The 12,139-nt window shown below is 32.5% G+C and overlaps 1 protein-coding gene across 1 annotated transcript; it reads right to left on the bottom strand.

The window, feature by feature from the left end:
- Nucleotides 1-5,148: 5,148 nt before the first annotated feature.
- LOC123215493 (zinc finger protein WIP6-like) lies at nt 5,149-6,427 on the bottom strand. Its single transcript, XM_044635610.1, has 2 exons — nt 5,921-6,427; nt 5,149-5,798 (listed from the first exon to the last, which is right to left on the bottom strand). Exons 1-2 carry the CDS (start codon nt 6,311-6,313, stop codon nt 5,322-5,324), a joined length of 870 nt encoding a protein of 289 aa, XP_044491545.1. The 5' UTR covers nt 6,314-6,427; the 3' UTR covers nt 5,149-5,321.
- Nucleotides 6,428-12,139: the final 5,712 nt, after the last annotated feature.

Here is a 12,139-nt window from a genome sequence, read left to right as displayed (position 1 = left end):
TCTTCAAAGATAAATAATTATTATTTGTGAATTTAGATATTTTATAATATTTTGTAATGAAAAAATAAAAATAAAAATGAAATTGTAAATATAAATAATTATGATTTACGAATTTAGATATTTTTTGAAAGAGAGTTAATGAGAATGAAAATATAATGAAATAATTGAAATTGAGTGATTAAAAGATTTATAAATAAAAGTGAAAATAAAATAGATTTATTTAAAAAAATAAATAAATGTTAAAAAAATTATGTAAATGTTGCCCTTCTGCCTGGCAGAAGCAGACTAAGGTTGCTTCTGCTACCTTTTACTTATGCCGCCTAGAAAAAAAAAAATTATTTTATAAATAGTATCCGATCGGGTCAGTCCATGGGCCTAATATTAAAGCCCTAAGTCCCGTCCGGTAGGCCTTTGGGCTTGGCCTGACACTCTACAGGTCGGGCTAGGTTTTATCGTGCCCATGCTTTTTTTTGTGTTTCAGATCGAGTCTCCATTTGGCTTGACCCAATTGACGTGTCTACTTCCTACTATATCAATTCTCTATTCTAATATTTCAATATATATATTTGCCTTCATAGATAGATCGATATTTGGATTAATGCTCACTACATTACTTGATGCAATGTAATATACTTATTAGTATAAGAGATTGTCACAAAAATTTGTTAATAATGAAAAAGTATTATTTACAAAAGAATAAAAAAATGTCAATTCTCTATTTTTACCTTCAAAACTTAATACAAAATAAAAATATTATGCAGGCGAAGGAGACCATGGGGCCCAGGGCCTGAGATAAATAATCACAAGAAGCTGAACCCAAAGAAGAGTGCAAGCAAACGAAACAAGATGGTACCGGAGAGGCAGAAAATCGTAGGCCCACGGTCCTCCCATAGCAATGATGATTAGGTCCACTACTCACAGTCACACCATCATTTTCTTATGTACCATTCTTGTTTTATGAAGTAGCTGTATGCACATCCACCGGTCAAAATAAATAAATAAATAAATAAATATATTATAATATAATTAAATATTATTTTATTTTTAATTTAAAATTATTTAATTATATAATAATACATATAAATATATATTTATTTATATGATTAAATAAGGTTTAAATTTGGACTAATATTAGGTTTAATGACAGACCAAAAATAACATTTAAAAGAATTAAAGTTGAACGAAAATGTAAATATAGGAGATCTTTGAAGAATTAATTTCAAGATCATAATCATCATTACGAGGAATGTCCAAAGTAACACCATACAAATTTCAATATATATATTTGAAGTTAAATTCCATATACAGTGTCAGACATATGATGCCACTGTCAAGCCTGCCACTCTTTCCATTGTTATATAGATGTAGAATGCACACTGATTGCTTCGTTCGTGCAAATGCTTGTGACTCTGACTAGGGTCTGATCACCTAAAGTTTCCTTAGGTTTCCTTCAAATCCAATCCACACAAAGTCCAGGATTTTTCAAATGAAAAAAAGATCAAACTTTTTTCTATCGATACTTGTTGTTGATATAGATGGCGGCTTGTAAATATTCATACACACCAGGGTCTGACTTGCATTTAAACAACACAAAAGTAGTCCTAGCTTTGTGGGCGAGGCCATCTATGTTGTCTTGATTTATTAATTATATGGAGGAAGGAAGAACTTTCGATGTCATGTCAATGAATTAAAAAGAGAACACACAATTGTATTGTTATTACACCATCTGATGGATCGGAGGACCACCTGACATATTTATATAATTGCTTTTCAGACTCATCTTTGAAACTACCACATCGAACCGCATTAATACTGTTAAATTAGTAATTAAATTATTCAGTTTCTTCGTTAATTTTGGAATTAAAACCACCGAAAATTTTTATACGGCTTTGCCAACGTGAGAAGAGCTTCCGATGTAGAAAAATAAGTACATGCGCTTGCTCTCTCTCTTTAGGCCGCAGTCAAGATGGGGACAAAATAAGAGAAGAATTTTTCAATAAATTGCGCCGGTGCAGGATACTTGTGTTTATCGAGTGTGAAATATTTATTATGAGTATTCGAGGTTTTGGTAAATGGGGACAAAATAAGAGAGAATAACCAGTAACTTTGAGGAGGGAGGCACTTCTCTCAAATGAATGAGTCATCAGAATCGTCCACCAAATCTGCAGCCTTTCAGCCTGTGCAAAAAGAACCTTCAAAAGTAATTACCGAACGAACGCGGGAGTCCCACATGACATGCACATATGTACTTTTTATTTTTGTTTTTATGTAAGAATTCATTTAATTCCACTATTTCATGTTGTGATTTCGTACGTTGAAAGCACGTGCACGTTTTATGATCAAAATGAATAGGAAACGGGATTTTAGCAATATATAATATTAAACGAACAGTTGAGTTGAGCTGCAAATTGGTTTACTGTGCATGTTGTGACGTACAAAGTACAGCAGATGGTAAAATGATTAAGCAAATTTGGTTTCACTTTCACTTGTCCAATCTGACTGCTTTCATAAACCTGGATTAAAGTGTTTTATATATTATATCAATTTATTTTTCTTTCATTCAGGAGCAAGAGAACTCGAAAGCCGAAAACCCTATCGAAGAATCCTGAACATGGCCAGTACATAAAGATACCATCAAATGATATCTCCATAATTGATCAAGCTTTCAGATTACTTGAATTATTAGTCATAAAGATCCTCCTGTATATAATACTACTTCAATGAATTCCGTAGTCCGCGTGACAAATCAACAAGATGGGACAAATTAATTAGTTACAGATTTGATAGCCAACATAATTGTTATGCGGATATAATTTATCCCTTTGATAATTGAACCCCAGATTGCACCGATGGTTAAGTGGCAAATCTTTAATGTGCCCCTAGGAGATCGACAACTTTTTGTTTCAACAATAGACGTGTAGATAATTCATGCCAAAAGCATATCGTCTAGATGTATGTGTGTCCACATAGCTTGGGTACGAACTCTGCCTGTAAGATGTTTGGCTAATTGAGTATAATCATGTGTCCATCCACCAAGAAGATATTCAAATAAATAGAGTGAGCAACTAAGTATAATCATCATTTTGCTAGCTTAGGGTAATAATGTGTATAGGGGATATTACCAAATCATGGATCATGGTTTTTTTTCATAGAATTTTGATTAGATAATTGTTAAAAAGAGATTCTACCCTCTAGAACCATTGTTAAACCTTTTACCCCTTAATTACTTTAACTTAAAAAAATTTCACATAGCCCACATTAAATTCAAATCATGCATTATAAAAAAAAAAAAAAACATATATGTTCTTGCTACAATACTTGCAAGTATTGCAAAAAAGTTTTGTGCGCCTATTTCCATAAGTGTATAAGCATTAGAGTTTTGCATGTTAGTCTTGATTAGCTATATTGGCTGAATTCCCATACAAATCCAAAGACAACAAAGCATTTTCGTTCAGCCTTTACTCATATTTCTGTAAGATAAACTTTGCTTTTGTGAAGGAAATTTTATCACCAAAAGAATCTAGCTTAGAAAGAAAATGCACTATGGCTGAATCAAACTCAGCCCCTAGTGCTTTGTCGACAATAAAAGTGATCAATTCTCCTTCAGTGATTGATTGTCTTCTAGCATTTGCAGCATCAACTGTCTCCTTCATTTTCTTAATATAACTACTAATATCGATCCATCATGCATTTCTTCAAGGTTTGCAATGTATTTTTCAGGGGAACTACTATAACCTTGGATTAAGTCAAAAGAAAAGGCTCTAAGATTTTCCACACATTATTGGTAGTTAAACATCTCGATATATAATTAAGATAGACTCTGAAATCGACGCTAACAACCAACTCAACAACGATTTATCATATAGTCTCTGCACTAAATATCGAGAATTAGCCTGTTTATCTGTACAAGTTTCTGAATCATTTTTCACCAATATAAAAAGAGCAAGACAAGAAGATAATTAAACATGTGTAGTGTTTCTCCAGATCATATGCTCCTACCATGAACAAATTCTGAGTATGCCAATAACGATAGCTCTCCTCTGTTAACCTTGGATTCACGATTTGAAGACTGGATGCTGAGAAATTTCCAAACCACAACGTTGAACACAACATTGAAGATTTGTTAATGTTACATTCATTAGGTATATCAGGACTATTTGAATCAAGTGAAAATTTTGCCATTGATGTCAGTTTATTCTTTGATACCGTGAAGAGAAAATATCAAGAGAGAAAACAAAACATGCATGAAGAAAAATATTTAGAAAATTCTTTTATTTCATTCATCAACACAAATCGGATCATTTTCGTTGTTTACATACCATTACGAAGCCAAATTGGCCATCCAAGTCATTTGTAATCCAAAAGAGAGGCCAACTGCTTCTTTACTGAATGTTGTTGACACGTTGCGTTTGAGAACAAAATTCAACGTATCACTTAAACCTGACTTCCGTTAACTTTCGGCCGCTTAATCAACAAAACATATACACAACTAAGCTTTAACCAGCTTCAAAAATGAATATCGGTTAGGGGTTTTGTAATTAATGTATTTTGTTAATTAATTTAGTACATGCATGCGTGCCTGAGTAAAGGTAATACATCTATGATCAATAAATGGATAAACATATATATGATAATGAATTGAAAGAACCAAGGGCATGCAGATTAGGATTTGAGAAGAAATTAAACTAAACTAAAAAGGTTCTGAAAATAATGCACGATACTATATGTGTTCAAGATAGTCTGAAAAGGAAATCAAAAGAGGGTCTTGGGGTGAAACCCCAAAAGCAGTAAACTTTCAGTGGTCCTTGATAGCCTACTGACAGAGGAGTCGTCGATCAAAATGTTTAAGTGGTAGTCTAAACTCAGAAAGACAGAAAGAGAGAGAGAGAGAGAGAGAGAGAGAGAGAAAGAGTTAAAAGAGTACGCGAATTCTATGGCAAAGCAAAAATGAATAGTAGAAACCGTGAGTCTACTGTACATGTCTGCTTGCATCTGCAGTAATTACTGAATCTACTTTATGTTTTTTAAAATAAAAATTAAATAATTCATATAATGGTGATGAAAAATTAAAATCTTTCAACCTCTCTCTCGTACACTTGAATTGTGAGTATGTATGTCCCTTTTTACGTACCTATACTACAGAAAAGGTATAACAAAGAGATACTTGATTAGATAAATTTAACTGGCACTTCAAACATTAAATACATACAACCCTAGCTTTCACCGTATCCTTTGTCTACATCCGCTCTCTCCCTCTCCGTCTCTCACATAACATAAGCATAATTAAACCACTCTCTAATTTAATTATTCTATATTCATAGTTAGAACAAACCAGGACTAATATTATTACTATACCCACCATTTTCATCTTCCTCATCATCATCTTCATCCATGTTATCTTCTTCTCCAACTTCATAAGATTCGGCGGTATGAGGTGCATGTCCATCTCCAAAGGCATGAACATGATCTTTAAGTGACCTCTTGTGCTTAAAATCAGACCCACAAATGCAAAACCAAAGCTTTCCACAATTTTTCTCATGAGTTCTCCAGTCACCTCTAACAGCAAAATGCTTGCCGCATTTTCGACACCCAAAAGGCTTTGTTCCATGCTTTCGCTTGTAATGTGTCTGTAGAGTCCGAAAATCCTTCAATGGCCTCGATCTTGGGTGCTCTATGTTGTTCTTGCAACCCTCAGCACAACAATAACATGGCAGTCTGAGCATAGAAGAAGCTGCTTTTGTCCCCCTTAATGACTCCGGGCCCTTCCTGTACTGTGAACCATGCCCCCACATATGCATCTACACTTACACAAATTCATAAAACACAGAGGAGAAAAGAAAAGAAAACATGTAAGTATGCATTTGAACTTATATGCATAAAAAAAAAAAAAACTGAAGATGTGAACTACTCATATTAGTACCTGCATATTATTGTATCTATTGAAGGTTTTGTTGCAGACAGTGCAAGAGAACTGTGTTGGGCCAACAAGGATTTGTGCAGGTGAAGGAATCCAATAATGCCCTTCGACTAGATGACCAGTATCAGTAGTGTTGCTCGGGTCATCTTGATTGTCGGTGTCTGATGGTGGACCGATATGCAGAGCTACTGTTACACCACTTTTAGAATTTGGGTTTTGTTTTTTGTTGCCAAGTTGATTTGAGGAGGGTTGATAGACGGGGAGTTCGGAGAGGTGACGTTGACCTGGAGGGCCAAGAGAAAGGATAATAGAATCTTCATCTTCTTGATCATCGGCTTCCAAACAGGCACTCTCACTGGAGTATGTGTAGTTGAAGGAGTTTGAGTTGATCTGCATGATTATATGAGTGAGAAAGAGAGAAGAGCTTTAGGGTTTGGTGGATGAGAAGAGGACTGAGGACGAGAAAGGCCAATAAATAAAGAAAGCTTTTGGGTATTTGGGACTTGCTGCAGGTTGATTAACAGGAGGAAAATGGTGTTGAATTTGAATATGAGTTTGTTTTATTTGCTAATTGGTTGAGCAGTGAGAAAGCACGTGCTGTAAAATGAATTGCGATATATGTTTTGATTTTGGCGTGTTGGGGAATGAAAGAGACAAGAAACCGGCAAAGGAGCTAAGGATTGAATGGTTGGAGAAGAAAAGATACATAGAGGCATAGATTAGTGTACCAAACGGTAAAAAACACTATTACAATTACAAACAAACTCTCCTCTCTCTCTCAATCTCAAATTAGTGCTCGATTCTTAACAAGTCATTGCTCTAGACCGCAACTGTTCTTCTATATTGCTGCCGTCCTATCAGTCTCCACCCGCATTACTCTCTTTTTACCTCCCCTCTCTCCCTATCTCCGACCAAAATTGACACATAAAAAGATGTATATTATGTAGACATGGAGCAACGTTTAACTGTGAAATGAAAGGCTTGGTTTGTCTCTCGCTATCCCACTTTTGTTGTTAAAGACATTATGATGGTGGTAGTTCTGATGGACATGTTATAAATTTACATTAGACAGTATCGAATAGACAAATAGATTTGATGACTTAATTTTTAATAGGGATTTTTTAAATCTAAAAATAAAAATCCCCAAGTCTTGGCATAAATTGCTAATGCAAAAGATGTTAACACCATACGTAGAATGATCTCATACTGCCAAAATACTTATAAAGAAAAAGACTACCTGTTATAGATTTCCAGTTTTAAAAAATGGATATTCAACCTATGCATCAGTTCCATCATGTTACATAAATGTGAAAATTCTCAACTGTAGTGGGAAAGTGAGAGTAAAATATGACAAATCTGATGTGCTATACAGTAATGGATGAGGTCGACAAAAACAAAACAGTTGTGATTTTCAAAACACTGTATTGAAACATTTAAGGTCTCGTCGGTAAAATGTTGAGGGTGGGACATCCACCCTGGGTTTGGCCTCGCACTACATAGCCCAAAACTTATGATCTTTAATTACGTAGCAGATTCCTCCAACCATCTCTCATCAATTAAAAGTACTAGATTCGTTCCATCAGATTTCAAACCAATTACATCTAAATCTTATTTTACTATTCCACCTAAAAGAATTAATAAAAAATACAAGCTTTTGCCTTGGCTTTTTGAATTTCTATATGAGAGAGAATTCCATCTGCAACTTTTCCCAAGCTGTTCAAGTTAGATATTAGGTAGTTTGCTATAATGGAATTTGCATACCCTCATAATGAAAATTTTCCTATCCTTACTGTGTTTGCATGTGTGGTCAAAATGGATTTACTTACTGGGATAAGATAAAAACTTAACAAATGAGAATCCTAGTATAGTCAAAATGTGAAATTATGGCTAAAAGGTTACACTTACTTGTCTACAGCTTGATAATTCGCCTTTAATTTATTGTTGTTTGTAAATGAAATTTTTTATGTTCAATGGAATAGTCGTATGATAGGAAGGCTAAGCAGTAGCCGCATGTGAGAATTGAGATAAGAAAATTATATTGGCAAATGGGTACTTTGATGAAAGTTGAAACCATAAGCTCTGCTTTTCCTTATCAATCCTTCCAACTTACCGGACCTGGAAATTAAGTCATGCTACTGTTTTTATTGTCATAAATTTCAGTCGTTGGGAGGAATTCATGCCAAAGAGTATTAATTAATTACCTAATTAGTTTGCAAAATCATGTTTTTTTTGTTTATTAATTTCTTCAAAATTTAAAAACAAAAGTCAAATTAATATGCGTGCTTGTTCTACACAAGTAAATACATCATGTGAACGAAAATATTTTTTATAACAAAAGAAAAAAATTACAGCTAGGTACAACTTTCTGAATTTATGCATAGAGGGTACAGGATCTAGGCCATGAAACCGATAATTTTTTTGTTTCTTTTTCTCCTTTGTTTTCTGATTTTCTTTTCTACTCTCTGGACAAAAGGCTGACGGATATCTAGTACAATTTACTGCAAAGGTGGTTTTAAGCATTGGAAGAAAGACTTTCTCAAGTCCAGGTTAGCGTTGGCATGTGTTTTTATAGACATCATCTAATCTGAGCTTGTATCATTGATTTTTTTATCATCAATTTGACAATTCGCAAATGAAGATTTGATTCACTTTATTGCTTGAAATTTTGAAACTGGTGATCATGAATTCATTAAGTTGGAGTATTAAGGTCCAGTCTTCCTAACTGGAGCTTCTCCCTCCTTACAAAATATTTGATTTTTACACAAATATATCAAAAGGGTCATAATTTTTATGAAAATTATATATATATGTATGTATGTATGTATATATCAGTGTTCTGAAAGCATGGAAGCCCTAATAAGGGCCTATGGCACGAAAACAGAAAAGAAAGAAAAAAGAAATATGAAGTGAATCTGATGTTATGGTCTCGCACTTGACAGTAAAATTAGATTGCCAAATCTTTGCTTCAATGACAAGTGGGCAAGAAAGTACAAAAAGAGAACTGTGGCTTACGCATAGTTGAATTTGGTTAACAGAACTAGCACACTTGGTGACATGAACGTGGGAAAGATAAAGTGAAGATTGCCCATTCTTCGTCTTGCATCAGAAAGGAAACATGGAAAAGTTATTATTAGGGTTTTTACATCAGACTTCATGGTCGGCCCTCTTACGTGTCACTGTACTTTGCTACACTTCACTATCAGTGCTAACAATACCATCACCATTTATTACTCCTATTCAATTCTCCCCCTGTATTCCTCCTGCTGGTCATCATCAGTCTTTGACTGCAATCTACCCCAATGAATATGGTTTCTTTTCTTCTCCGACTGAGCCACTGGTCAATTCTATTGGCCCTCACAATTTCTTCAGTTTAGCCATATTCTTTTTCTGGTGCTTATAATTTTATACTTTAGCTTTGTCTAGCCAGAGATGAAATACAAAGCTCAAAAGCCCAAACAGTCTGAGTAAACAGCCCTTCCTACATTTTATAAGTTTTCTATATATTTCTCGCTAAGATAAAAAAAATTTATTTCAAAAAATCAAAAATTTATTTTTAAAAGAAAAATTTTCATTTATTAAAATCAAATATTTCGTCCTTGATTGAATATAGTTATTGTAGTGTCTAAAGATCACTCCCAGAAATCTCATTTGTCCAATTAACCATGCTAAGAAAATTAGTTTTATTTAATTTTATTGTGATATATCATTTTAAGTTGTCTTCTAAGGATAATAAACTAGTTCAAGGTTTACAGTTTAGTTTCTTAAATCTTCAGTGTGAGGCTGATTTTCATGGTTACATTGCAAAGTTTAATTTCGAGGTGACTCAAATTTTCTATCTATTTTTTTAATATTGTTTTAAATATATGGAAAATTAAATTAAATGGCTTAAATTCATATGTTTACAGTAGAAATGCCCAATATTATTTATATAAAATCAAAATACCCATGGGCAAGACACTGTTCACCTAACTTGCACTGTTTACTTACAAAGTCACGGTTTATAATAAGTTTCTTTTTAGGAAATTAAATTAATTATCAAAAATAATATCTTCAAAATAATAACAATCAAATCTACACCTATTTTAACACAAACCCTCTCAATAAATTCATTTGAAGCATTCAAGAATCAACCCATATAATTAATTGTACAAATCCAAAAATCTAAACTTAAAAACCGACTAAATCTTCTTTCAACCGTATAAATCTTAACACCAAAATAAATAAAACATGATAAAAAACGATAAACTAATCTTTTTTACCTTTTTTTTCGAAAAACTAAACAAATTGTCGAAGAAAAACTACAGTTCGCTAGTTAATAGTGAACAGTGCAACTCATGTGAACAGTATCTCATGGGTGAATATTTTTTGAGCATATGAATTCATGTTATTTAATTTAATTTCCCTAAATTTATTCATTTTTGTCAATCCAACTAGGTTAAAAGAGAATTTAACGTCAACCCAACGTTTTGCAGTACTGCTGGTGTAATAACGGCTGAGGAATATTCTGCAGTGGATGGGGATATTTTAGGTGGCCAAATGTTTTTATGTATATAATAATATATTTATTTCAGTTGTGATGTGAATTTTAGTGCATATATTTGAGGACAAGCCCAGGAGGCCGGCTGGTCAGGACAACCAATTTTTATTGTGAAACTGGCTAAGAAATTGGAGGAATTTCTCAGTGAGATGCAAATTTGGGAATGGTACCCCGCTTTTTCTCGTATGGGGAGATGATATTCCCACATAAGTGAAAACGGGACGGAACAAAGACAAAAACAATTCTGGTAGGCAGGGACATGACAATTATTCTCATCTCATCTCGTTTCTTTCCTGTCACGTATTTATTTTTAAAATATAATTTTAAATTTTTTTTAAAATTTTTAATTATTTATTAAAATATCATTATCACAATAATACTCAAATGAAAGAGACAATAAAGGGTAAGGTATAAGAAAGAATTATTTTTCACAAGTATTAGATGAATATTTTTTGTAATTCTCGTAAAATGGTATATCCCACTTTACAAGAATGGTGACAAAGATAACCTATTGAAGTTTTTTTTTTTTTTAGATTGTTATTGTTATTATATTAATAAAAAAACATGTTTTTTTTTTATGATTATTAAGAATTATTTGGTGCGTATAAAAGAAATTAGACATGTGAAAATTATAAAATTGTAAAGGAATTAAAATTGAAGAATCATTAGAAAAAGGGAGTGAAACTTCCAAGATAATTTCGTGGTTAAACCGACGAAAGGTCTATAAGTAGATCAGCTTGTGGAGTCAACAACATTGGTCCAACTAGAAAAGCGTCGTGTCAGAGTTGTACTGGCCATTAATTTCACGCGCCTAATGAAGCGAATGGGCTATAGCTATAATTAAGCAAATTGTGAGTAAAGGCAAAGGTAAGCTTATTGTAATTGACCCTTAAAACAAGGAAAAGCCAACATTATTCCCCGTGATCATACGCGGCGTGGGCAGTGTGTGTGCACGCCCACGATACAAACACGATCTCATGATTCGTCACCGCTAAGGAAAATTGGAAGGTGAGAAAAATAAATAAATAAATGATGGATCAAATAATAGGGTAATTACAATTTTTATTATTAAATGAATTTATTTATATAAATTTATTATATTTTTTAAATATTAAATATTTATATTATAAAGATAGTATAATATTTAAATTTTTTTATTTTTTATTTTGAATAAAAATAGGATTGATGAGATTGCCATCCCTTTGGTGATTTCATTAATCTGTTTTTTCATATATATTTAATTTAAAATTTGATCTTTTTTCCAATTTTTTTGACCAAAAATCTTTTAAATTTAACAAAAAATTTTCAACAATTCAAAATTTAAATTTATTTTTTATGTCTTTGTATAAAAAAATAAATCACAAAATATGATAAAATATGAAAGTTTTCGTGTAATTAAATAATAATTTTGTATGAATTTGATATTCTAATTAAATAAATATAAAGATATTTTTAAAAATTAAAATATTTTATGAGATAAATATTTAAAATATAATATAAATTTGTATAAATATATTAATAAAATAGCAAAATTTTGAATTTTCCCAAATAAATTGATGATGATTTGATAGATAAACAGGGAGAGAATACAGAGTGATGTTTAGTGGGCAATCACTACAGATAATAAAACCCATAAAATAAAGGGACAGATAAGAAGGTCCAATCTGCAAAAGATTTTATTAGAG

The sequence above is a fragment of the Mangifera indica genome, chromosome 5 (genome assembly GCF_011075055.1).
Source record: "Mangifera indica cultivar Alphonso chromosome 5, CATAS_Mindica_2.1, whole genome shotgun sequence".
NCBI lineage: Eukaryota > Viridiplantae > Streptophyta > Magnoliopsida > Sapindales > Anacardiaceae > Mangifera > Mangifera indica.
This window is presented reverse-complemented; position numbering and strand designations above follow the sequence as displayed.

What these genes read in the sequence shown, in the direction of transcription:
- LOC123215493 (XM_044635610.1), bottom strand. Translation starts at nt 6,313, where the DNA reads ATGCAGATCAACTCAAACTCCTTCAACTACACATACTCCAGTGAGAGT. An exon ending in ATAGATACAATAATATGCAG is followed by an intron (nt 5,799 to 5,920) that starts GTACTAATATGA and finishes GTGTAAGTGTAG; the next exon opens with ATGCATATGTGGGGGCATGG.